Below are 26,848 nucleotides of genomic sequence, written 5' to 3'. Positions count from 1 at the left end.
ACCGATTAAAAAATGGGGTACAGAGCTAAACAAAGAATTCTCAGCTGAAGAATATCGAATGGCTGAGAAGTACCTAAAGAAATGTTCAACATCCTTAAAGTCATCAGGAAAATGAAAATCAAAACAACCCTGAGATTCCACTTCATACCAGACAGAATGTCTAAGATCAAAAACTCAGGTGACAGCAGATGCTGGTGAGGATGTGGAGAAAGAGGAACACTCCTCCACTGTTGGTGGGATTGCAAGCTGGTACACCCAACCACTCTGAATATCAGTGTAGAGGTTCTTCAGAAAATTGCACATTGTAGCACCTGAGGACCCAGTTATACCTCTCTTGGGCATATACCCAAAAGATGCTCCAACATACAACAAAGACACATGCTCCACTATGTTCATAGCAGCCTTATTTATAATAGTCAGAAGCTGGAAAGAACCCAGACGCCCTTCAACAGAGGAATGGATACAGAAAATATGGTACATCTACACGATGGAGTACTACTCAGCTATCAAAAACAGTGACTTCGTGAAATTCATAGGCAAATGGATGGAATTAGAAAGTACCATCCCGAGTGAGGTAACCCAATCACAAAAAAACATACATCGTACAAACTCACTGATAAGTTAGCCCAAAAGCTCGAATTACCCAAGATACAATCCACAGACCACATGAAGCTCAAGAAGAAAGATGACCAAAATGTGGAAGCTTCAGTTCTTCTTAAAAGAGGGAACAAAAATATTCATAGGAGGAAATATGGAGACAAAGTTTGGAGCAGAGACTGAAGGAATAACCATTCAGAGCCTGTACCACCTGGGGACCCAGTCCAAATATATACAGCCACCAAACCTAGACAATATTGATGAAGCCAAGATATAGCCAAGATATATGACAGGAGCCTGATATAGCCATCTCCTGAGAGGCTTAGCCAGAGCGTGACCAATACAGAGGCGAATGCTAGCAGTAAAACATTGAACTGAGAATGGGGTCCCCATTGGAGGAGTTAGAAAAAAGGTTGAAGGAGCTGAAGGGGTTTGTAACCCCATAAGAACAACAATGCCAACCAACCAGAGCTCCCAGGGACTAACCCACCATCCAAAGACTATACATGGACTGACCCATGGCTCCAATTGCATATGTAGCAGAGGATGGGAGGAGAAGCCCTTGGTCCTGCCAAGGCTGGACCCCTCCACTGTAGGGGAATGTCAGGGTGGGGAGGCGGGAAGGTGGGGTTGTTGGAGAGGAGAACACCCTCATAGAAAAAGGGGAAGGGGGCTGGAGAGATGGCTCAGCGCTTAAGAGCACCGGACTGCTCTTCCAGAGGTCATGAGTTCAATTCCCAGCAACCACATGGTGGTTCACAACCATCTGTAAAGAGATCCGATGCCCACTTCTGGAGTATCTGAAGACAGCTACAGTGTACTTATATATAATAAATGAATAAATCTTTAAAAAAAAAAAAAGAAAGAAAGAAAAAGGGGAAGGGGGATGGGATAGGGGATTTATGGACAGGGAACCAAGAAAAGAAATAACATTTGAAATGCAAATGAAAAATATACAATAAAAAAAATAAAGAAAACTCAATATTCATAGTTAGCTCAATACCTGGAAATAGTAAAGATCTGATATATAAGCTGATTTGATTTCTATAATTTGATGAAACAAGCCATAGCTAAAAAATCACATTTAAAATATATGTATTTTTCCCCCAAAAAACCCAAACCAAAAGGTTTGCATATAAAACACACCATTTATAACTGACCTCTTTGGGCCAAGGAAGACTAGACTATCCATCATACCTAAAAAGGCAGGAGGCTGAATACAGTTGTAGACCCTTTTTTTTTTAAAGATTTATTTATTTATTTAATATATATGAGTACACTGTAGCTGTCTTCAGACACACCAGAAGAGGGCATCAGACCCATTACAGATGGTTGTGAGCCACCGTGTGGTTGCTGGAAACTGAACTCAGGACCTCTGGAAGAGCAGTCGGTGATCTTAGCCTCTGAGCCATCTCTCCAGACCAGACCTGTTTTTTTTTTTCTAATTGCCTTCGAAAATCAAAGCTGAAGATTTCAAAACCTTATCAAATATACGTTGTATGTCACTAGCAACTGCATAATCTAATTTCCAGGTTTTCCTTTTCAAACCTTTTAGGTACTTATGTTTGGGGCCAAAACTAAAGAGTAGTAGGTACTCTTCGTTACTTGAGTGCAGTGGTGTACACCTGCAACACCAACACTTGGGAAGCTGAAGCAGGATTGCTGCAGTCTTAAGCCAACCTAGGCTACACAGTGAATTTAAGGTCAACACTGGCTACCCAGAGATAAAATCTCTTTAAAACATTTTTTTTCCACAAACAAACAAAATAGCAAAGCAATAAAGAGTGATGCTACAGTTCTACATTAAAAATAAGGAGTTTGAAGCCTGGCAGTGCTAGCATAAGCTTTTACTCCCTCTACTTCAGAGGCGAGGGAGGTGGATCTCTGAATTCAGGGTCAGCCTAGTATGCAAAGCAAGTTCCAAGATAGCCCGAACTACACAGATACAGAGAGAGACCCTGTCTCAAATAAACAGAAGGAGTTTGCATCTGGAGTTCAATCTGAATTGCATTTCTTTTAAAATTTACAAAAGTATCTAAATAGAAGGTAATTTTAATGAGTAAACTAATAATGAATCTAGCAAATAATCCATGTTATTATTGGATTAATATTTCACTAACAATAATTGAATATTAATAATCCATTCAAGTAGTACAGATCCGACCAGTCACTAAAAGTCTTTCAACTTTGCTACATGTTTCAAAATCTTCAAAACACAAAGGTTAAGGGAAGATATGAGAAATGAAGAAAGGACAAAAAGAATGGTTTATATGTCACGTTCCTTGACAAGATTTTTTTAAAAATTTTGAGTGTAAAAAAGAAAAGTGAAATCAAAACTCTTTACTATGGAAAGAAATCTAAGTGCGGATACAACAATGTTCTGATGAGGCTTCTGATAAAAGTGCCTGTTCAGACAGCATGTATGCAACCACTCACTCTAAGAAGGTCCTTACCAACTGTGAGTTTTCATCTCTGTAGTTAGCAGCAATATCTTGATTTTCCATAGCACCTCCCAACAGTCCAGTAGAATATGTCCTAAGTGGCTGATCAGCCTCTCGGGCCCATTTGAAAAGATTTTCAACAATTCCTTCCTATAGTAAAGGAAAAGAAATAGCCCAATTCAGAACAAGCCTATTTTCATGATTAAAATTATAAGCCAAGGTTCCTACCTCATGACAAAAAAAGTTAATGGACATTTCAGTGTTGGGCTAGAGATGATTCAGGCATTAAGAGAGCTTGTTGCAGCCAGGAAGTGATAGCATGAGCTTTTAATCCCAGCACTTGGGAGACAGAGGCAGAGGCAGGGAAATCTTTGAATTCAAGGTCAGCCTGGTCTCCAGAGGAAATCTAGGACAGCATGAGCTACAGAGAGAAACCCTGTCTCCAAAAAACAAACAAAAGAAAAACCATCAACAACAGCAACAGCAACATGATATTCTGAAAAAATATTACATAACCCATATAGCAAGTTAGTATCCAAATAACATACTTTTGTTGTTGATTTGCTTTTGCTTTTGTTGTTTGTAGAGACAATATCTTGTGTATTTTATGGATGCATCACCTGTCAATTAAAAAGCCTATGGCCTATGGCTTAGGCAGGAAATAGAAGGTGGGACATCTGTGAGGAGAAAAAAATTCTGGGATGGAGCCAGGTAGGAGATCCACCTGGAAAATGTGATGAAATGGACACATGGTACCTGGGCACAGGTAGCAGCCACGTGGCGACAGCAGGCTGGAATAAATGGGATATTTTAAGTTATATCTATCAGAGAAGAGTCTAGCTATAGGGCCAAGGTATTTGTAAATATATTTTCAGTCTGAGTCTTATTTCTAAGAGCATGGGGCTGGAAAGAAGAACCGAGGCCTAACTTCAACAACTGTTTTTGGAAAGAGCATCTTCTGTAGACCAGGGTGGCCTTGAACTCCAACTTAGGAGAAAATGACCCTGTACTCCCACTCTGAGATTGCAGCTGTATACCACTGCCTTGATACTGCTTTTTGCATTTTTCTTTTGCCTCTCTATAGCATACTCTGCTAATTGAATAAGAAAAGGGTAACATCTACACAAATCTAACAATTCAATCCACTCAATTTAAACAATGACTTTCCTACTACCAAGTACCTTTTCTTGAAAGACAACTGCAGTTTCTAGACCCGGCATGATGTCCAGTAGCAGTCTGCAAGCTGCAGTATTTAAAGGGGGTTCTCTGCTTGTCATCACATATGCATTCACCAGCTGCAAAGAAAAGGGAGGAAAGGACAATAAAGGAAAGGGGATGAGAAAAAAGAAAAGTGGATTGATATGATCTACCTTTATATAATATACGTATATAGAGAAAGAAATGTTAACATGAATCCCATCAAGTTGTAAAATCATATGTGTTAATAATTACAAGTTTTAAGAAAGGCGTAAAGGAGTACTATTTATCTGAAATTCAATTCAATCAAATTAAGGAAGCTTAATAAATTCTTACTACAGTCCCATGCCTTTTCTGGAGATAGGGAGGGGGTTGAAACAGGATCTTATTATGTAGCAGAATCTGACCTCAAAACTACATCTTTCCCCTTCTTCAGCCAAGTGCTAGAATTGTTTACAGACATAAGCCATCACAATGCCTTCCATCATTTCCCACCTCCAGCTACTAACATCCACAATTTCTTGAGCTAGTCATTTTGAGCAACTAAAATATATACGTAACATGTCTATACACACATGCACTCATTTACTTTTCACAACAGAAAGTACCTTCCTACCCACTCACACCAGAGCACAAAACAGCATTAGTACACAATCATACAAAGCATTCCTTTTCCATTCAAGAATCTAAAAGAACATTATATTCCCAATCAACACAGCCCTGAAGAGTGAGTACAGACACCGTAAAGCCTTTACCAATGCTACACACAGTACACATCAAACAGAATGATTGTATCACAACCAGAACTTTGTCAAGAAAGCTCAATTACTCAACAGCAAAAAATAAAAAAAAAAAAAAGTACACCCTCTAGGCTTGCCTTTAACAAAGTTTTACACCACAGAAAACTATTAAGTAAGTAAGTGTCTAAAAATCTTCTGACAAAAATTTCTGGAAGAAAAAAAGCAAACCTACTGCATTCATGAAATCATCATTCTTGAAGAGTATTCTCAGCAAATGGCCCAGCATACACTCTGGATCAGCTCGACCTACCAAAGTAATAGGGAGACACAAAAGAATAGGTAAGCCAATCCTGTCAAACAAATTAGACCTATGAAGAAACATCTGTGTTCTTGTAACTACAGCTAATAAACTGTCAGCAAAAATAAACAGAAGCAAAGATTTTTAAGATTCTTGTGAGTAAATTTAGTAAGAAACATTTTTAGGGCTAGAAATGGTGGCACACACCTTTAATCCTAACATTTGGGTGGCAGAGGCAGGCAGATCTCTATGAGGCCAACCTGGTTAACACAGTCAGTTCCAAGTCATCTAGAACTGTATTGTGAGACCCTGCCTCAAAAGGAAGAAAAAGAAACAGCAACAATATTTTTTCTGGTTTTTCATGGCCCTGGCTATGCATCACTACCATTCAGCAATTTTTAAAAAAGACTCACTCTCTAGGGGCTGAGTATATAAATTAGCCATTAAAGTGTTTCCCACATGACTGCCAGGACGCTGACTGTCGGGTACCCATGGAAAGCAGCAATCTGGGCCAAGAGCTCATGACTTGGTGATTTGACTCTCTCTAGCTATTCAGGGCCAAAAGCTGATGGCTTCTGACAATTAACTCCTGTTGACAGCAGCAGGGAAAAAGAAAACTTAGTTACTTGGATTCTTTTCTTTGACTCAAGAACCCCTGCCTGGCCAGGCAAGATATTTAGAGTCATTAACTTTTCGTGAGTCAGAGAAGAAGAGGAAAAGAGAAAAGCAAGTCAGGCACACGTACATACTGGATGAAGCAGAAAAGGGGCTCCACTTTATTATTGTTCTTAATTTTTATGCCTTCTCAGGATAATTTAACATATATTTTTAAGCATTTTTTCCATTCTATAATTTCATATTAAGTTTAAGGTCATAGTTCATTTCATAAGCTGATAATGCTTAAGATTGTTCACATCTTTCTTTTTTTTTTTGTTGTTCTTTTTTTCGGAGCTGGGGACCGAACCCAGCGCCTTGCGCTTCCTAGGTAAGCGCTCTACCACTGAGCTAAATCCCCAGCCCCTGTTCACATCTTTCTATTAAGATTAGTACCTGACTAAACATTTATTATGTTTTCTAACCCCCGCATTAAGTTCATTATAAGTTTAAAGTAACAATTTTTATGTCATAAGTTAGCAGGGTTTTTGTCAGAAGACAAATCATCTGCCTTGTGTTTTATTTTGAAATATTATATACATAGACTAGTCCATCATTTATTTTCTATTCTTACACCTACAATAAATCATTCCCAGTTTGTGACCGTTAGTTACCAGAGAGTGGCCTCATTCCTAACTTAGAAGGAATGTTTTCCTTGACTGTAAATTTGTTCCAAGCCTGTTTTCTTTTCCTAGTGCAATTAGTACATGACACATGAAGGTTTACAGAGCTCTATTTGCCATTTTTATTCTATTAAGAGCTTGAAATTACTTGTATCAATTTAGGAGTTCTATAAAATCAGTATCAGGAATGAATTATGAAATCATCAATTTACCTACACAGCATTACTACATAAAAGTACATCTTCATATTGATTCTGTGATAATCTGCCCAATAGGGTAGGCTGATGCCCAGTAATCATTAGTCTATGTGCAAGAAAGGCATATCAACAGTGAGAAGCAATCCTGGAATAAAGTCTCTGAGGATCCTGTATTCTCAGAGCTCACCCATCATAGCCACGCAAAACATTGGGCCATCTCCAGAAAACTCACTTTCTTGCCATAGCCTTTCCTTGATGGCTTCTGACACATTGACAATCTAAGTTTGATCCCTGAAACCCATGCTAAAAAACAGGTATGGTAGTATACACTTGAAATCTCAGCAATTGGTAGATGGAGATAGAATAATCCTTGGGGCTTGCTTACCAGCCATTCTAGCCACACTGGGAGCACCGGGTCCCAGCGAGAGACCCTATCTCATAAAGAACCAGGTAGATGGCTACTGAGAGACCACATCTTAAGGTGATTTCTGGCATCCACATGCACATGTTCCCCAACATAAAAGTACACTCACAAATTAATATATATATAAACATGTGTGCGCGCACACACACACACACAAAGATATTAAAAGTCTTTAAAGTAAATGTAATATAAGTTCTTTAAGATACTGATCTTCCCACTCTCAGTATACTGCCTCCACAACAATACTGAATCAAATAATGGCATTCTGGATCTAGACAAGCATCAAGATTAGATGGGGTTTTTTTTTTATTGTTTTGTTTTTTAAGGGGGGTGGTGGGGCTGGAGAGATGATTCAGTGGTTAACAACAATTGCTGTTCCTGCAGAAGACCCAGATTCAGTATCAAGTACAACATGGCAGCTCATAACTGTCACCTGTATTTCCTTTCAAATACAAGGGTAATTATTATCTCAGATGGAGATACAATGAAATCCTGTTTTGCTTTTTCAAAAGTTAAAAATGGGCAAGGTGGTGGGGTCACACTCTAATCCCAGCACTCAGGAAACAGAGGCAGGCAGAGCTGAGTTCAAGGCCAGCTGGTCTATAGAATGAGTTCCAGGACAGCCAGGGCTACATCTAAAAATCCTATCTTGGGGGAAAAATACACAAAAAAATTAAAAGGTCAGAAAAGAAAGATCCAAGTCTTTTTAAAGTATATCTAATTTAATTCCTTGAGTTAGTTATATTCTATTTGATCTGTAACCATCAAATATTTCAATTTTACTAGATGTTTATTTTTCTTCCTTGTCCCACACTTCAGAAATAGCATAAGGAATTTAAGTTGTTGCTTTGTTTTTTATTTAAGAGGGCGTCAGCACATAATCCAGCCTCCTAACTAACCTGGAACTCCTTGAACTCAGAGATCCACAGCCTCAGCCTTCTGATTGCTGGAATTAAAGGCATGTGCTATCATGCCCAGCAAAAATTTTTTTTAACATTTATTTATTTATTATGTATACATCACACAGCTTTCTGTCTGCATGTATGCACCTGCAGGGCAGAAGAGGGCACCAGACCCGATTATAGATGGTTGTGAGCCACCATGTGATTGCTGGGAATTGAACTCAGAACCTCTGGAAGAGCAGACAGTGCTTTTTTTTTTTTTTTTTTTTAAAAGATTTATTTATTTTGTATATGAGTACACTGTAGCTGTCTTCTGACACACCAGAAGAGGGCATCGGATTCCATTACAGATGGTTGTGAGCCACCATATGGTTGCTGGGATTTGAACTCAGGACCTCTGGAAGAGCAGTTGGTGCTCTTAACCACTGAGCCATCTCTCCAGCCGCCCAACAAAATTTAAGAACTTAAAATATTGGGGATGCTATCTTAATTGAGCAATTTTCTTTTTCCTTTTTTTTTTTTAAAATAAGATTTATTTATGTGAGTACAACGTAGCTGTCTTCAGACACACCAGATGAGGGCATCGGGTCCCATTACAGATGGTTGAGAGCCACAATGTGGTTGCTGGGAATTGAACTCAGGACCTCTGGAAGAGCAGTCAGTGCTCTTAACCACTGAGCCATCTCTCCTGCCCAGCAATTTTCTTTTTAATTGCTTTTTATTATTACTTGTGTTAGAGACATATAATATACAAAGTGTATATATGAACATGCCACAGTGCTCAGGCACATGTGTGGAAATCAGGTGACAATTTTGGGAAATGGTTCTCTCCTTCTACCTTTATGTGTGCTCCAGGGATCAAACCTAGAACTAAAGATATCAGGATGGTGGCAGGCACTTTTACCCACCAAGTCATTTGTAAGGCACAACAATTTTCCTTTCTAAGAAAGAACACATGGGCTCAGTGGCCCACACTTGTATCTCAGCTACTCAGGGGCTATGGAGAATCAAGAGTTTTAGACCTGTCTGAGCAACAAAACACAACCCTCTTCCAAAAGAAATAGAAAATAAAGTCTCAGATGTAAAAGTATACATCTTACCAGGATGTCGATCATCAAACGGATCTGGATCTCCTTTACGATATTCTTCGGTTTCTTTTTCAATTAATTCAGACATCCTAGCAAGAAAGGAAAAGAGTTAACAAGTTAACTCTGAACAAGCACACACAAAAATACTAAGCATAGTAACACATACCTGTAATCCCAACACTCAGAAGACTGAGGCAGGAGGCCTGCCTTAAGTTCAAGGCCAACCTAGGCTACTTAGTAAACACTATCAGGTCAGTTAGAGCCATACAGTAAGACCATGTCAGAAAAAAAAAGCTAAATTAAAATACAAAAAAGTGTATCAGTATTAAAGGGGCATAACACAAAGTTAGAAAAGCATGATTTTTCTGATGAATAATAAAGTCTAAATCACCTCATAAAATAATTTACACTCCGTCTCCTTGCATTACAAAGCACCCTCACCTCAGAAACTTAAGCTAGTAAGTCATCATTAAAACCTTCATTTCCAGACAGGCACGGTAGTACATGCCTGCCAGTCACCACTATCTAAAACCAATTCTCAGCTCTTGTTTCCTACTTCTCTGCTTTACCTAACATAATTTGGTCTCCAGCTTCCATTCCTTAAATTAAGTCCAAGCACTATGATAGCCTGCAATTATCTAGCTTCTACCAATTTTGTAAAAGCTTCTTTTACTCTTCTATCTCTAATATTTTATTAAACTTCAAACACATGGCCCTCTCTGCTATTCAAAATATTCCAGTTCATTCCTGCTTCAGGGCCATTCCATGCCTTAATTTGTTAGCTTATAATGTTCCTCCCACCCTCTAGGCTTCTACCATGGTTCCAACAAGTAAATATTCTTTTGCTTTTATAAAAGATTAGTTTTGCCTGTTCCAGGATTTCACCTAAAGAGAATCATATAAAGTCTTACTATGCCAAGATCCTTCTAAGAAAGCATCCATGTTCCAATAACAAATTCCTTTTCACTCACGAAGTCATTCTTTTTCTTGTGTATGTACAGGTGTACATGTGTACATATGTGTGGAGGCCAGAAAACAATCTCAAGTTTCATTCCTTAGGAATGCACTCCATGTGGTTTTTCTTTGGGGCAAGGTCTCTCACTGGACTGGAACTCACCAAACAGGAGAGGCAGGCTAGCTAGCAAGCCTCAGAGATTGTTCTGTCTCTACCTTCCCAACAATGAGACTACAAGTGCACATCATCGTGCCTAAATTAAAAAAAAAAAAATTCAACCAAGAGGTGGTGGCACATGCTTTTAATCCCAGCACTCCAGAAGCAGAGACGAGCAGATCTTTGAGTTCTATCAGCCTGGTCTACAGACTGAGTTCCATGACAGTCAGGGCTACACAGAAAAACCCTGTTTCAAAAACAAAACAAAACAAAACAAAACAGCAAAGAGAAAAAATAAATCAAAGTCTATCAAAATATTCTTATATTTTCTTCTAAAACCTTTTTTAAGGTGTCTCTGTGTGTGTGTGTGTGTGTGTGTGTGTGTGTGTGTGTGTGTGTGTGTGTGTGTACGTATGTACACACACATGCATTAGGGTACCCACAGAGGTAAGAAGAGGGTATGAGAGCTGGAGTTACAGGCAGTTAAAAGCAGCCCAACATAGATGCTAGGAAACAAACTACATGAATAATAAGTGTTCTTAACTGCTCAGCCATTATGTTAACTCCATTTTTTAAAACAGTTTTGTGTATATGAAAGGACAGGTAAGTTTTCTGTGAATAAAAACAAATAATTCTTACCTGGTAAGGATAGGTACCATATCCTGCCCACTGCCATGGTCCTTTTCCCACTGCTCCAGCAGGGTAGTGAGCTCAGCTTTGGAGTCCACATGTACCACTACTGTAGTCATGACTTGGCCTAAAGAAGTCAAAACAATAAGAAATGAACAAAACAAACGTAAGTGACATAGTTCCCACAAAAAGTGTGAAGGTGAGCAGGTAATGGATAAGCTGGTCTGGGGAGATTGGGCACTTGTTAAAGAGTCTGAGGCTAGCCTGATCTACATAATCAGTTTTACTCCAGCTAGGGCCACACATAGAAATGATGTCAGAATGTGGGAAAAAAAAAAAAATACCTGTCAGGTGGCCATGGTGCACACCTTTAATCCCAGCACTCAGAGGCAAGAGAATCTAAGTTCAAAACCAGCCTGGTCTATAGACTTTCAGGACAGCCAGGGCTACACAGAAAAACCCTGTCTAAATAACAAAAGGCTTGAAACTAAAAAGGTGAGCCTACAATGCATTGTGAATTTACTAAATGCCAGTGGGTTGAAAACTTATAATCTCAGGAAACGGGGAGACAGGCTTTTCACTAGTTCACTTGTAGCCCCAGCTAACCTGGGTCTCACTATGAAGCCACCGTCTAGGTTTACTTTTTTTTTGAGATAGGGTATGTATCCCAGGATATTTTTGAACTCACTCTATACCCAAGAATGACCTTGTTTTTCTTATCCTCCTATCTCTATCTCCCAAGTGTTAGGATTAGGGATACGTAACCATCACAGCAAGTTATGCAGTGCTGAGGCTTGAACCCAGAGCTTCACGAGTACTAGACAGCTGCTCTACCATGTAGTAAACCTGCCCTTTTCACTTTCTCCATATTTTTAAAGTATTATTTATTTTATGTATATAAATATACTTCAGACACACCAGAAGAGGATATTATGGATGGTTATGAGCCACTATGTGGTTGCTGGGAACTCACGACCTCTGGAAAAGCATTCAGTGCTCTTAATCACTGTCATCTCTCCAGCCATTTTTTCCATATTTTTAATGGAGGTTTTTATTTTTAAAAAAAAGGGGGGGTTGGGGATTTAGCTCAGTGGTAGAGCACTTGCCTAGCAAGCGCAAGGCCCTGGGTTCGGTCCCCAGCTCCGAAAAAAAGAAAAAAAAAAAAAAAAAAAAGGCCAGATGTGCTATCACAATGCCTTTAATCCTAGCATAAGGGATGCAAAAGCAGGAGCATCTGTGTAAGTTCCAGGACAACCAGAAAGGACTCTATTAGAGAAAGATCCTGTCTCAAAAAGAACAAGCCAGGTATGGGGGATGCATGCCTTTAGTTCTGGCACTTAGGAGACAGAGGCAGGTGGATCTCTGAGTCTAAGGCCAATGTAGTCTACAAAGAAGAGTTCAAGGATAGCCAGGGATACAGGGCTATGCAGAGAAAATTTCTTGATTTTAAAAAAAAAAAGAGGAAACTATGAAAGAATGCCCTTAAGCCTTCTCAAATACACACACAGTTAGTTTGTGCTGCTTTCACTTACTTCCTTTCACTTGGCACTTGACAATGACAGGGACTGAACCCAGGACCTTGCTCATGTTAAGACCTAATGCTTGATTTGTTTTGATCTTTGATTCTAGGAATTCTAGAGTCAAACATGGTAAGCAATCACTCAAATACTGAGTTACATCCCCAGTGTTTGTTTAGGGTTGTTGATATTTCAGTTTGTTGGGTTTTGTTTTGTTTTGTTTCCTTTCCTTTTCTTTTCTTTTGTTTTTGTGGGAAATTTTTGTTTTGAGACAGGAGATCTGTCCCCCAGGTAGACCTTGAACCTTCAATATTCCTAGTTTAGCTTCCCGAGTCCTGGGCCTTTAGAGCCTGTCACACGAGGACCATGTATCCATGGGATTGGTTTGGTCTGGTTTGGTCTGGTTTTGAGATGGGGTGTTACTATGCGACTTGGAGTTGAACTCATGGCTGTTCAGCTTTAGCCTCCTGAGGACTGGGATAACAAGTGTACCACTATATCTGCTGCGTTAACATTTTGCACTATTTAAACAAAAAAATGTTTATAAAGAACAAGAAAGTTGCTGTAATAAATGTGAACTCAGGGGCATTGAAACAGTAAAATTTGGGGCTGGAGAGATAGATGGCTCAGCTGTTAAGAGCATTGTCTGCTCTTTCCAGAAGTGTTGAGTTCAATTCCCAGCAACCACACAATGGCTCACAACCATCCATACTAAGATCTGATGCCCTTGGTATGTAGGCTTATATAAGCAGAGTCAGCATTTATACACATTAAATAAATGAATAAAATCTTTTTTTTTTTTGGTTCTTTTTTTCGGAGCTGGGGACTGAACCCAGGGCCTTGCGCTTCCTAGGTAAGCGCTCTACCACTGAGCTAAATCCCCAGCCCCATAAAATCTTAAAAAAAGAAAAAAAGTAAAATATTAGAACTCAGAAACACACACAGGAGTTGCAGACCATGATAAAGTATTTGCCCGCCACCATAAAACCCTGAGTCTGAGCTCTAGTGTGTGTGTGTATAATTTTATAATATATAAATAGTATATATATACATACAAACATATATATAACATACTTACATGCATAAGTATATTTATGTATAATATACATAAACACACACACATACACACATTCGGTCTGGTGGTACTATAAACTTTAATTCTAGCACTTGGGAGTGACAGACAGGCAGATTTTCTGAGTTCAAGGCCAACCTTGTCTATAGAGCAAGTTCCAGGACAGCCAGAGCTACACAGAGAAATCCTATCTCAAAAAACAAAGAAACAAACCAAACATGATGGCACACACTTGTAGACAAGACTATAAAGTAGTTCACAGTCTGGGGGCTGGAGAGATGGCTCAGTGGTTAAGAGCACTGACTGCTCTTCCTGAGGTCCTGAGTTCAAATCCCAGCAACCACATGGTGGCTCACAACCATCTGTAATGAGATCTGATGCCCTCTTCTGGTGTGTCTGAAGGCAGCTACAGTGTACTCATATACAATAAAATAAAATCTTAAAAAAAAAAAAAAAGTATAGGGGCTGGGGATTTAGCTCAGTGGTAGAGCGCTTACCTAGGAAGCGCAAGGCCCTGGGTTCGGTCCCCAGCTCCGAAAAAAAAAGAACCAAAAAAAAAAAAAAAAAAAAAAGTAAATTTAAAAAAGTACTTCACAGTCAAAGAAACACACACACACACATACACACACACACACAAAGGGAGTATTAAAGAAAACATGAAAACATACAGGGGGGAAAAAGTCAAGGTTATCTTTGGCTATAGTGAGATTAAATAAAACAAAAGCCTGCTATGTAACTCAGGTAAACGTGCCTGCTGCTGAAACTGATGACCAGTTTGATCCCTGAGACCCACATGGTAGAAAGAACTGAAACCCAAAAATTGTCTTATCTCTAAATGCAAACCACAAATAACAAGTGCCCTCCATTTACATATACTAAAACATATTTTTATGTGTATGAGTGTTTGCTTGTATGTATATATTTGCAAATGACAGAGAGGGCATAGGATATCCTAGAACTAGAACTATGGAGTGGAGTGTTGTGAGCTGCCATGAGTGCTGGAAACTGAACTAGTTCCTCTATAACAAGTGCTTTTTTTTTTTTTTTTTTTGAGCTGGGGACCGAATCCAGGACCTTGCGCTTGCTAAGCGCTCTACCGCTGAGCTAAATCCCCCAACCCAACACGTGCTTTTAAACGCTAAGCCGACTCTCCAGCCCCAGTAATTTAAAGAAAGGCTAGCTTTTGATTAGTGTAATTAAGTGGCTTACCTAGCATATAGAAAACCCTAGGTCCCATCCTGAGTCTGTATGCTACACCTGTGATATTTTCATAATTTCCAATGAAATGTAACTGTAACTGTGGAAAAATGACTTTCCTATGGGAAACATGAACCTAACCTTTATTAATGGAAGGGGAAAATACATATTCCCAAGCTGTTCTCTGCCCTCCACATAAGCATGGCCATACCCATCCATATAGAAACAAATGTTAAAATGTTTTTTAAGCATGAATGTGCTAAGGTAGTACACACATTTAACTTCAGCACTCAGGACACTGAGGCAGGTGGCTCTCTCTGGTCTACACAGTGAAGTTCAGGACAGCCAGTACAATATAGAGATCTTGTGTCAATAAATACCTAAATAAACACATACGTACATAATAAATATAATAAAAATAAATACCCTGCATGTTAACTCATCTTACTATCATCAAAAGACTTTATTAATATAAATTTACAAGGTATCATTTTGTTTGGCATGATATAGTGGGTATGCATCATTTAATTCATCCTTTGTTTTGGAGGGCAGGGATCTAACTATGTATCCCTAGCTAGCCCAGAACTCATAAAAGATCTGCATGTATCTGCCTCCCAAGTGCTTGAAGAATAACCACTAAAGTTTTTTTTATAAGTATCATGCAAAAAGTTATGACACACACCTAATGATGACAGAATCAATGGTCACCAAGATGGAAATATCCAGCCCAGGGCATTGAGCTAAGTAATTAACTTTCAAGCTTAATTTTCACAGTCACACTGTGAGGTGACTTTTACAGATGAGAAAATAAATTATAGAGGTTCTCACGACCACACAAATGACACATGCCAGAAAAGAATTGATGATTTAAAAGAACTCAAATCCCAACTCGCCTGAAATGTCTGTGAATTCTTATTTAACTTCACTAAATATCAAATTTTTGAAAAAAATCTCAACTTCTAATTCTATTAAATAGAAACAGTTGTGGGAAGCGAATGATAATTCCTTATTACAAAATATAAATTCTTAAATATATTTAAAATATATATTTATACGCATGGAATTTCCCTACTCATAAGAATATACGCCAAAGTATTTAGAGGTGATATGCCTACCAGCTCAAATTCCACAAAATTAACATAGAAAAACACAGCAAGCAGTTAACTATTGAAACTGAAGATTATCACTTATTTTCACTTTCCTACTTAAAAAGTTTGAGGGACTCAAGATGTAGCTCAATTGTAAAAAGAACTTAGTCGAGAACACCTGGGTTCCATCCCCAAAACTATTATCACCAAAAAAAAGATTAAAACAAAATGTTGGAACTGAACTCTTTTGTCAAACTGATTCTCAAATATACTGGATATTTGTTTTTGTTTGCAGGGTTTTTTTGGTTGGTTGGTTGGTTGGTTGGTTGGTTGGTTGGTTTAAGACAGGGTGTCTCTGTGTGGTCCTGGCTGTCCTGGAACTAGTTCTGTAGACCAGACTGAACTCACACAGATCCACTTGCCTCTGCTTCCCAAGTGCTGGGTTAAAGGTTTGCACTACCACCACCAAGCTCAAACCCATTGTTAAAAATGAATATCAAAGTGAAAAACATTATGCAGGATTGCCATCTTTGAATTTAAAAGTGTATGCATATCCCCCCTGAAATGAAAAAAATACCTAAAAAATAGGTTAAGTATTGTATGACAAGTAATGAAGTAACTGTGTGTATGATAAATGGTTTTCATTACACTTCACTCTAGTCTACCATTTCCCCACCGTTTTGCTAAGTTAAACCATGAAATAGGTCCTTTTCTAATACACTACATTGAATGGTCAATTCAACAAAAACTGTCCCCATATCTAAAACAAAGGCTGTATTAAAATAGATCCAGGGCAGGGGAGAAAAGGTTGGGGAAACCACTCCTTCAGGAAAGTTTTGAACCTTAAAGGGAAGCAGCTGAGAGGTATAGCTCAGGGGTAGGCCCTTGCCAAGCATTCTTCAGGGCCTAAGGTATTAAATTCAATTCCTAGTGGAAAGTAAAAAGGGAGGGGGGAGGAGAGGGGACGGGCTACGCAGAGACTATTTAAAAGGCCTTAAGGAAGGGAAAGGAGATTTCCTCTGAGAGAGGCCCTAAGTTGATCCTCAACTCCAAAAGGGTAAAGAGGGAGCTTCAAGAAAAAAGTTAACACTATGGCATTCAATCCTATGTAACTTTATTACTGCCAATGACTACTAGCTCCTTTACAAAAACATAGTGGTAATAAACCAACTCCAATCCCTTTAACAGAGTTCCTTTGATCACATTTTATTATTAAATTTAACAACTAACAGTTAGCAGTAAATACGATGCTCAAAAGATGTGTAAAAACTCCTCAAATTACCTTAACACCTAAAAATATATCCTCATTCGAAAATGGTTAATGAATAACTGTTATACACAAACATAAATCTTAAGGTGGGCAGTGCTGGTTTACACCTTTAATCCCAGTACTCAGGGAGGCAGAGGCAGGCAGAACTCTGAGTTCGAGACCAACCTGGTCTAAGCTGAGTTTCTGGGCAACCACGGCTACACAGAGAAACCCTGTCTCAAAAAACAAAAACATAAATCTTGACATTGAACTGAAATGTTTATAAAAGCCTTGAAGGTAAATGCCAGTAACCTCAAGGGGAAAAAGCCTTCAAAGCCCTTCAGGTGACACCATCAGTGAACTTCCTACTATACATTAACAAAGGGCTTGCAATAGGAAGACAGTGCTACAACAAATTAAAACGTGCTGGGTATCTAAAAGGCTTCGCCTCAAAGAGTTAAAAAAAACAGAGCAAACTTGGCATGGGGGCAGACACCTTTAATCTCAGCACTCTGGGTAGGAGGATATCTTAGTTCAAGGCCAGCCTACTCTACAATGAGTTCTGGGAAGGAAAAAAAAAAGAGCAACGTAAGATAAACAAAACCGAGTCATTTGTTACTCAAAAACTACTACTTCACACACTCCACGACTATTTCCTCAACAAATGGAAAAACCAGAGAGTTATCACTGCAGTAAGAGGAAACGGACCGACACCTTCTAGGAACAGAAGACAAAGTATGGCAAACGTCCTTGAAAGCCCAACAAAAACTAACTAAAAGCCCTCAGAACAAGTGCCGGAGAAGCCTGGCAGGCAATCTGGGGTCAGACTCGGCGTCTGGGCACCCACATACCTCTCTCCCCTTCCACTCTACTGCATTGTAGAAGTGGGAGGGGTCCCGGAGAGCTCCGCCCCCTCGCCCGGTCCAAGAGGCGGGAGGGTGCAAGTGGGAGGTGGCTCGGAGCCGAACGAGGGAAAAGCCCGCCCAGGTGATTGAGGTTGGAGGCGGAGACACAGTCCCGGGAAGGGGTCCGTCGTGCGGCAGGGAAGAGGAAGCCCCCTCGTCTCGTGAGGAACAGAGACTTGGAGGTGACGAGAGAAATTCAAAAGAGCACCTCCTTCAGGTAGAGAGCATACCCTGCCCCCCCCCACGCCCGGGCGGAAGAGTTACTCTAAAGAAGCTTCATTACAAGACTGGTGGAAGAACCTGGAGGCCCCGCCCCCTAGCCAGGGGTCGGAAAGCGGAAAGTCTTGTCAGGCCCAGGGCCCAGCCTCCCCGGTGGTCCTGCCCACCCCCTCGCCGCCCGCAGCCGAAGCAGGTGCCGCCCCTCCCCCAGCGCGGCGCCCACTCTCCCGCCCTGCGGGCCGCGCGCTCGGTCTCCTCGTGCCCCTGACAGAGAGCCGGCTCCTTCCTTATCCCGCTCACCTTCGCGAGCGGCTCCGCCGCTTCTCCCCCGACCCCTCCAGCGGCCACGGTTCTCACACACCGCCTCTGGTCCCGCACTCACTCTCCCTCACTCACACACACAGCGCGACCACGGCTCCTGAGCGGCCCACATATTATACGTCACTCGCATGCTACGTACTGTGCGCGCGCGCGTAACGTTGGCGCGAGGCTCCCAAGCGAGTAGGGGGAGGAGCGGAGGAATATCAAAGCGCTCCTGGGAAATGAAGTTCCGCGTTTAAGGGCAGGGATGGTGAAGCTTGACCTACCAGTAAGCACCACTTTAGCGCGTTGACTTCTGGTATTCGTAGTTTTCTTTAATAAACGTGAATTGCTGTGTATTCATTGGCTGCCTCCAAAGGCGGAAGCGAAAAGTAAAGGAAGGAATGAATCTTTCTAAAATCCCCGCTGGCCAGGTAACTTTGTCCGTACCCAAGTCTACCCTGTGTCATCGGAAAGGCTCAGTAAGGCTCTGCCACAACAGCCTTAAAACATGCCAGGGTCAAAGAATGCATTTCGCATAAATGTATCAGAAATTACTGTACTCGTTAGACCGAAACTCATTGGTTTTCCTTTGTCTTTCTGTTAAAAACATATTCGGCAGGAATCAAAAACCATCTGTTACCATGTATTATATGTGAGGCAGAAAAATTAAAAAAAGCCCTTTGGCGAAAATAACTAATCAGAGGCCATCTAATTCAATTTATCAGTTTGAAAGTTGAGGAAAGTGAAACCCACAGTAAATGACTTGCCTAACTTCACAAACCAAAGGGAAGCAGCATCCGAAGGATCTGATTTTGACCCAACGATTCTGTGTGAGAGCATGGAAGATAACGATAACTCCACAATTGAGCAGAATCTTGACAAAACCTGCCCAGACTTATGCAACTCACTATTGTTCTTGGCGTTCTGAGTTGAGTTCTGTGTGTTTCCATAGAGCTCTCACAGCCAATACATTCACGTGGAAATTAGAAAACACTGTGAACCTATTGTCATGATCAGATTCTACGGCTGTTACTAAGCCTGTATCCAAGAAGTGGTAGTGGCGGTGGTGCAAGCCTTTAATCCCAGCACTTGGGAAGCAGAGGCAGACAGATCTTTGTGAGTTCAAGGCCAGCCTCATTTAGAGTGAGTTCCAAAACAACTGGCGCTACAGAGGGAAATCCTGCCTTAAAAAACAAATTAAAAGGGGCTGGGGATTTAGCTCAGTGGTAGAGCGCTTACCTAGGAAGTGCAAGGCCCTGGGTTCGGTCCCCAGCTCCGGAAAAAAAAGAAAAAAAAAAAGAACAAACAAAAAAAAAAAAAAACAAATTAAAAAAGAGAAGCCAGTATCTTAGGTCTCAGCTTAAGTCCATCACCATCCTACCTCACCCACCTGAGTACTCTGTTCTGCTTCCTCACTCAATTGTGTGCTTGGAGTAACAGCCATCCCAGGTACAAATTCTAGAAGGTGATGGTATGTAGCCCATCATCACTTCTTGCTCTTGTGCTATAATGGCCACTATTTAATTAGGCTTTATAGCAGACTTAAATCAAATGTTTTTAATTACACTCATTATTCTCAACACCAGAGCAGATAAGGCTAGCCAAATTTATGGAGGAGAAATCTAAAGTAGTAATGTTGAATGAAGAGTTTTACTAGGCACGGTGGGACTGGTGAGGCAAAGGCAGGTGGATCTGTGAGTTAGAAGCCATCTTTGTCTACACATTGAATTCCAGGATAGCCAGTGCTACGTAATAGATAATGTCTCAAAACAAAAAAGACAGACAAAAAGATACAGATTTGGGGACTGGAGAGGGCTCGGCATGAAAGAGCCCTTCAGAGGACCAGGGTTTGATGCCCAGCACCCACATGGCAGTTCACAACCATCTGTAAATTCAGTTCCAGGGGATCAGATGCCCTCTTCAACATACTTGTACACATAAAATAAATCTTTAATTTCTTTCTTTTTTTTTCAAGACAGGGCCTCAATCGATATCTAGCGCTGGCTGTCCTGGAATCCCCTATGTAGACCAGCCCTGGCATTGAAATCAGAGATTCACCTGCCTCTGCATTCCAAGTGCCGAAATTAAAGGCTTGTACGCTATGACCAGCTACATTTTTATCTTAAGAGAGAGTTCATGGTACCTACAATACTATTTCAGACAGCTCTCCTGCCATAGCTCCCTGGACTATGACACAAAATGTAGAGGGAATCCTCTAGGTATCCTCCCCAATCCCTTGGATACCTTATCTCTGCCTGTGGTTATCATGCAAGAGCCCTTGTGGGAACTCAAAGTCCAGTTCATCAAAGCAGGAGTTGCTCCCTCCTGTCACCAGATGGCACTGCTCCACTTTGGGGGTACTGGGTTGGTGGTCTTAGGGGCATCAAAGGGGATTAGGAAGCTAACTCTGGGACATTGTAGTAGAAGAGCAGAAATACAGGGCCTGTCTAGGAGCAACTCCCCCAAGAATCTCTACCATGCTGGGCAGTGGTGACAGACATCTTTAAACCCAACGTTCAGGAGGCAGAAGCAGGGGGATCTCTGTGAGATTGAGGCCAACCTCATCTATAGTGAGAATTCCAGGACACCCAGAGCTACTCACAAAGAAACCCTGCCTTGAAAAACCAAAATCATCATCATCATCATCATCATCATCACCGTCGCCACCCAGAGCTGGCTATGGCAGTGCAAGCCTCCAATCCCAGCACTTGAGTGGAGAGACAGGGATCACAAGTTCAAGATCATCCTTGGCTAACACACCAACTTTGAGGCAAACCTAAGATACATGAGACCTTGTCTCCAAAAATAACCAGTCTCCACCCTATCACTTTGGCAGTCCTTTCTCCTTCGCTGTGGACACCATGTAAAACCACAACCGCACACCTGTGAGCACCCCACACACCTGGAGAGCAGCACCCAGGTTTCCCTGACTACATAGTCCAGGGGTGATTGTTGGCATGTTTCAAGGAGGGGTATTAACCACGTTGCTAGATATAACAGCACGAGTGTGTGTGTGTGTGTGTGTGTGTGTGTGTGTGTGTGTGTGTGTGTGTGTTAGGCACCCATGTTTACAACCAACACTTTCACACCTAAGCACATAGAAGCACAGAACCATAGATAACCTAGGCCTGCACACCTAGGTTGATTCTGGCACATTGGATCTGAATCCTTAAAAAGAGCATTTTGGGGGCTGGGGATTTAGCTCAGTGGTAGAGCGCTTACCTAGGAAGCGCAAGGCCCTGGGTTCGGTCCCCAGCTCCGAAAAAAAGAACCAAAAAAAAAAAAAAAAGAGCATTTTGTCCTGGATTGTTTGTTTTGGCTTCTTTGGTAGATTACCTGTGGGCTTTGTCCTACCCTGCTCAGCTCATTTCTCACTCCCTGCTGGGCCAACTGAGAAACTAATCCCCAACAGAAATGGGAGGAATCGTACTTATTAAGCTCCCCAGAATCAGAAAAGACAAGAGGAGCAGGGTGCCTCGGTGCATGCCTTCCCCAGCACTCGGGCAGGCAGATCTCTGAGTTCAAGGCCAGCCTGGTCTGTAGAGTGAGTCCCAGGACAGCTAGAACTGTTGCACAGAGAAACCCTGTCTCAACAACAACAACAACCACAAGAAAGATAGTTTTAAAAATAAAGGGTCGGGGGTCTGGAGAAAGAGCTCAGTGCTTAAGAGCACTGGGTATTCTTCCAGAGGACCCAAGTTCAATTCCCAGCACCCACATGGCAGCTCATAACTGTAATTCCTGTTCCAAGGGATCCAACACCCTCACAGACACATATGCAGGCAGAACACCAATGTACATATTTTTTTTCTTTTTTTCAAAGCTGGGGACCGAACCCAGGGCTTTGTGCTTGCTAGGCAAGCGCTCTACCACTGAGCTAAATCCTCAACCCCGTACATAAAATTAAAAAACAAGTTCTTTTTAAAAATGAAGGGCTAGCCTATACTCCCATGCACACATGTATGAATAAAGACTGTTTTAAGACAAAGGGAAAAAAGAAAGGACAGGAGGATCTCCAGCCCCAAGATCAAGGGTAACAGTCTTAGACATAACCTACCTATCCCTGTCATAAGTGTGCCATTATTTTTAGAAAAACCCATAGTAGCATGCTCTGGGCCTCAAGCTCCACCTCCTTCTGTAATGTAACTACTTTTCTCCATGTGCCTCCTCTCTAGGTTCACCCAACCCAAGTGTTCCTACTCCGGTGCTACCCAATATCTTCTGCTTTCTTCTGGAACTCACAGAAGCTAGATGAGTCTTTCATCTGCTTAATTCTCTCTTGTTAATTGAACAAAACTAAACTACCAGCATCACAGATGTTTCTGAGAGTAGCATGAGTGCTTCCAGGCTCTGGGACCCCAGCCTAGGCAAAAAGGAAATCTTAGTCATACACTACTTGACCCACCCAGTAAGCTCCAGCTGGCCTCCAGTTCCCACAATTCCCCTCCACCACACCCCCAAAAATGTGTGCAGAGTGGACATTCCTTCCTGATTATATCTGTGTCCACCAGTTCATTTTACAGAAAAATAGCCTGATGCTATACAAAGATAATAGTTTAATCTTCTGCCTTATCTGAAGAGTTCAACACCACTCCACAGAGGCCAGAAGAAATTAAGTCAGTGACCTCTAGATCTATCCAGTTCCCACATCCCTGGCCCCAGACAATAAGGAGAGCTCTACATCATTATTGAAAACAAATAATATGAAACAATTAGTTTTCCTGAAATTCAAATTGAGCTAAGCATCCTATATTTTATCTGACAGCCCTGGGTCGGAAGCGCTATTCAACCACAGACACCCAAGGATTCTCATTTCTGCTCTTTCTGGAGCCTCATTTAATCTTCTGAAAAATGGGGAGAAACAAATGAGGGCCAGCAAGGTGGCACCTGCCATCAGTGTGAGCACCAAGGCTAAGGCAAGAGTTCAAAGCAGGGCGGGTGGGATGGCTCAGTGGGTAAAGGCTCTTGGTGATAAACCTGATGGTCTGAGTACAATTCCTGGGACCCACACGGAAGGAGATGAACCAAAGTTGTCCTCTCCTTTATAGCCATCCATGTCCATCTCCTACACAATGTAATTACATTTTTAAAGAGTTAAAGGTAAACCTGGGCTATGTGGTAAAACCCTACCTCAAGCCTAGGTGACAGCACAAGCCTTTAATCCCAGCATTCTGGAGTCAAGGCAGGTGAATCTCTGTGATTTCAAGGCCAGTCTGGTCTACAAAGAGAAACACAGGCTACACAGAGAAACCCTATCTAAAAAAAAAAAAGTAGAAGGATATTAAGTTCAAAGCCATCCTGGACTGTACAGAGAAGTTCAAGAACAAAGGCTGGGTGGACTAGATAGCAAGATTCCATCCCGAAACAATCCGGGCTCCCTTATCTAAAACCGGATGATCGATAATCAGGCTCAAATCCTCATCTCTGACTCAACTCATTAGAAATAAGGAAACCGTTTACCCTAGGAGAATTTGGAGAAGTAGATGACTCTACGATCCCAGGCAGCTTTGGAGGCAAACAGACCAATCCCTGTACTTCTTGTGCTGGTTAGTTTTATGGGAGCCTGACACAGCCAGTCATTTAGGAAGAGGGATTCCCAATTGAGAAAATGCCTCCAATAATGGTAGCTGGTAGGCAAATCTGAAATATTTTTTAATTATTGATTGCTACTAAAGGGGCCAGCCCATTGTGGGCGGTGCCATCCCTAGGCTGGTGGCCCTAGGTACTATAATCAAGCCATGGGAGAGCAAGACAGCAAGCAATGTTTCTCAATGGCCTCTGTTCATGTTTTACGTCCAGGTTCCTGCCCTGATTTCCTACCTTGGCTTCCCTTAGTGATAGACCCATATGCTGTAAAGTGAAATGAACCTGTTCCTGTTAGTTTCTGTCAGGGCGTTTTATCTCAATAGAAAACACACTATTATTCCCTTTTACCAGCTCTGGGACTTTAAGTTACTTCATGTCTCTTGAGCTTCAATTTTTCTGATTGAAAAATAAGGCTCTCTAGGGGTTGGAAATTTAGCTCAGTGGTAGAGCGCTTGCCTAGGAAGCGCAAGGCCCTGGGTTCGGTCCCCAGCTCCGGAAAAAAAAAGAACCAAAAAAAAAAAAAAAAAAGAAAAATAAGGCTCTCTCTTTCCCAGCACTGTTAATGAAAATTAAGTATAAAGTGTTTAACCTGTTTTGCATTTAGTACCAGATCCCTAATTCCCACAACCTTTGCTTTGGTTGGTTACTTTGTCCCTTTGATGACTATAGAGAAGTGCTGGCTTTCCATATTTAAATGAGAAATAATCTCCATATCAAAATAGTTCTAGAGCACATTTTCAGCAGCCCTGGGAAGTAATAGAATGCCATTTTCTTTCAAAGGGAAAGTGGATTTTGAAATAGATCTCACATAGCTACCCAGACTGGCCTTGATCTTGTTATAGATAGATTAGATAGATAGATAGATAGATAGATAGATAGATAGATAGATAGATAGATAGATAGATAGATAGATAGATATTGATCGCCAAGGATGACCTTGAACTCCTGACCCTCTAGTCTTTTCCCCCAGAGTTCTGGGATTACAGGACCACACCCAGCAATATAGAATAGCCACTTCTTGACCTGTTCTCCACTCTTTGTCCGAGCAAAGAACTGAAAATAAGTAATAGGGTCAAAAAGCAGAAGAAAGAGAGCCCTCTCTGAGCTTTCTCACCATTGAAAGCCACACTTCTAATCAAAGTTGAAGAATAGTAAAGGCCAAGGAGTCTCCTGGATGTGAAACTAGACCTGTTTACTCTTCCCACAAACCAGCCCATTCATACTGATCTCCTGTTTGATTACTGTCTATATTTGGAATCTTTGCCTAAAGCACACTTAACTCCTTCCCTTGGATTCGATGTCAGAACAGTGATGTCGTAATCAGAGAAGAGGCCAAAGGGCGTGGCCAGAGATAATATACTCTGAGCCATTCTTCACAATGTACTTGTGTACAGTTTCTACAGGGCAGAAGCTGTAATATGAAGGGGACCAAATGTCCTATCAGGTCCTTCCCCATCCACAGTCCACCCTATTTGATTCTCTAGTGAAGCTATCAGTAATCATGCCACTGACTTCTGGAGCTTGGGCATCTCAGAGGCCATGCTACAGGTGCAGGTTTGGGAGAGCGGGTACAGAGAAAGTTTGAAGCAATCATTCCCAGTTTATTTAGCCTCTGGTTCCTTTAAGAGGAAATAGCAGTGGAGCTGACATCAAATAGACAATAGTAGCCTTGCCTTCAAGATACCAGAAGACTATGAATTGTTGATAAATATGTTTATAGTTATAAGATTTCTACAGGGGGCTAGAGAGATGGCTCAGTGGTTAAGAGCACTGACTGCTCTTCCAGAGGTCCTGAGTTCAAATCCCAGCAACCACATGGTGGCTCACGATCATCTGTAAAACTGTAATTAGGTCTGGTGCCCTCTTCTGGTGTGTATAAAGACAGCTACAGTATATATATATATATATATATATATATATATATATATATATATATATATATATATATGTGTGTGTGTGTGTGTGTGTGTGTGTGTGTGTGTGTGTGTGTGTGTGTGGTTTGGTTGGGCAGACCCTATGAAAGATTCATACCATAAGTTCTTTTTTTTAAATATTTTATTTATTTATTATCTATGAGTACACTGTAGCTGTCTTCAGACACACCAGAAGAGGGCATCGGATTTCATCACAGATGGTTGTGAGCCACCATGTGGTTGCTGGGATTTGAACTCAGGACCTCGGGAAGAGCAGTCGGTGCTCTTAACCACTGAGCCATCTCTCCAGGCCCCCATAAGTTCTTTCAATTCAAAATAATAATAATATCCAAGGAGAAGACATCTGGACTTACCTGATCTTCCCCTTCATTCCCTACCCCATTTAGAGACCACCACCATCACCCAGAGTAACCACCACCTACCTCTCTACAAGTCTCAATTATATGAACCTGAATCCCTGACATATTGTCAAATATTGGATAGAATACCTCCTTAGGCCTTGAAACCAAAGCTATTGAGGAGAGACATTGCTGAATGCAAAGGGTATACTGGGCTCTTACCGTAGGGACAGCTCTTCTTCATTCCCTAATTAGCGGGGGTGTACCTCTATGAAAAGTCACATGATGTTCCTGAGGGGAGCCTCTTGTGCCCAGCTCCTGATTCACTGGGATCAGACTTGTCACAAGAGATTTTTGTGAAGTCACAAAGCTAACTCCGCCCACACAGGGCCAAAGACCAGGTCAACCAGGAACAAGTTGCAAATGACTAAGACTTCAGAAAACAGCCTTTGGACTAAAAGGAGAAATGTGAATCCTGAAAGACCTCCCTGGACCAGCCTCAGTTTCAAGTGGGCGAGGGGATCTGTCAGAGACCCAG

At 41.2% G+C, this 26,848-nt stretch overlaps 1 protein-coding gene across 4 annotated transcripts in view; it reads right to left on the bottom strand.

The window, feature by feature from the left end:
• Window positions 1–26,636, bottom strand: part of Dcaf1 (DDB1 and CUL4 associated factor 1) — a 74,472-nt gene extending 47,836 nt beyond the window's left edge. For 3 of the 4 annotated variants that reach the window (XM_087562330.1, XM_087562331.1, XM_087562332.1), the window contains exons 1-6: window positions 26,533–26,636; window positions 10,912–11,029; window positions 9,174–9,250; window positions 5,208–5,281; window positions 4,220–4,333; window positions 3,051–3,188 (exon numbers count right to left, since the gene is read on the bottom strand). In XM_087562330.1, the coding sequence (XP_087418456.1) occupies window positions 3,051–3,188; window positions 4,220–4,333; window positions 5,208–5,281; window positions 9,174–9,250; window positions 10,912–11,029; window positions 26,533–26,554 (543 nt within the window). In that variant the 5' untranslated portion in view covers window positions 26,555–26,636. 4 annotated transcript variants of the gene reach the window in all.
• Window positions 26,637–26,848: the final 212 nt, after the last annotated feature.

The sequence above is a fragment of the Rattus norvegicus genome, chromosome 8, assembly GCF_021556685.1.
Source record: "Rattus norvegicus strain SHRSP/BbbUtx chromosome 8, alternate assembly SHRSP_T2T, whole genome shotgun sequence".
Classification (NCBI taxonomy): domain Eukaryota; kingdom Metazoa; phylum Chordata; class Mammalia; order Rodentia; family Muridae; genus Rattus; species Rattus norvegicus.
Note: the sequence above shows the minus strand (reverse complement) of the source record. Positions and strands in the feature narration are given on the sequence as shown.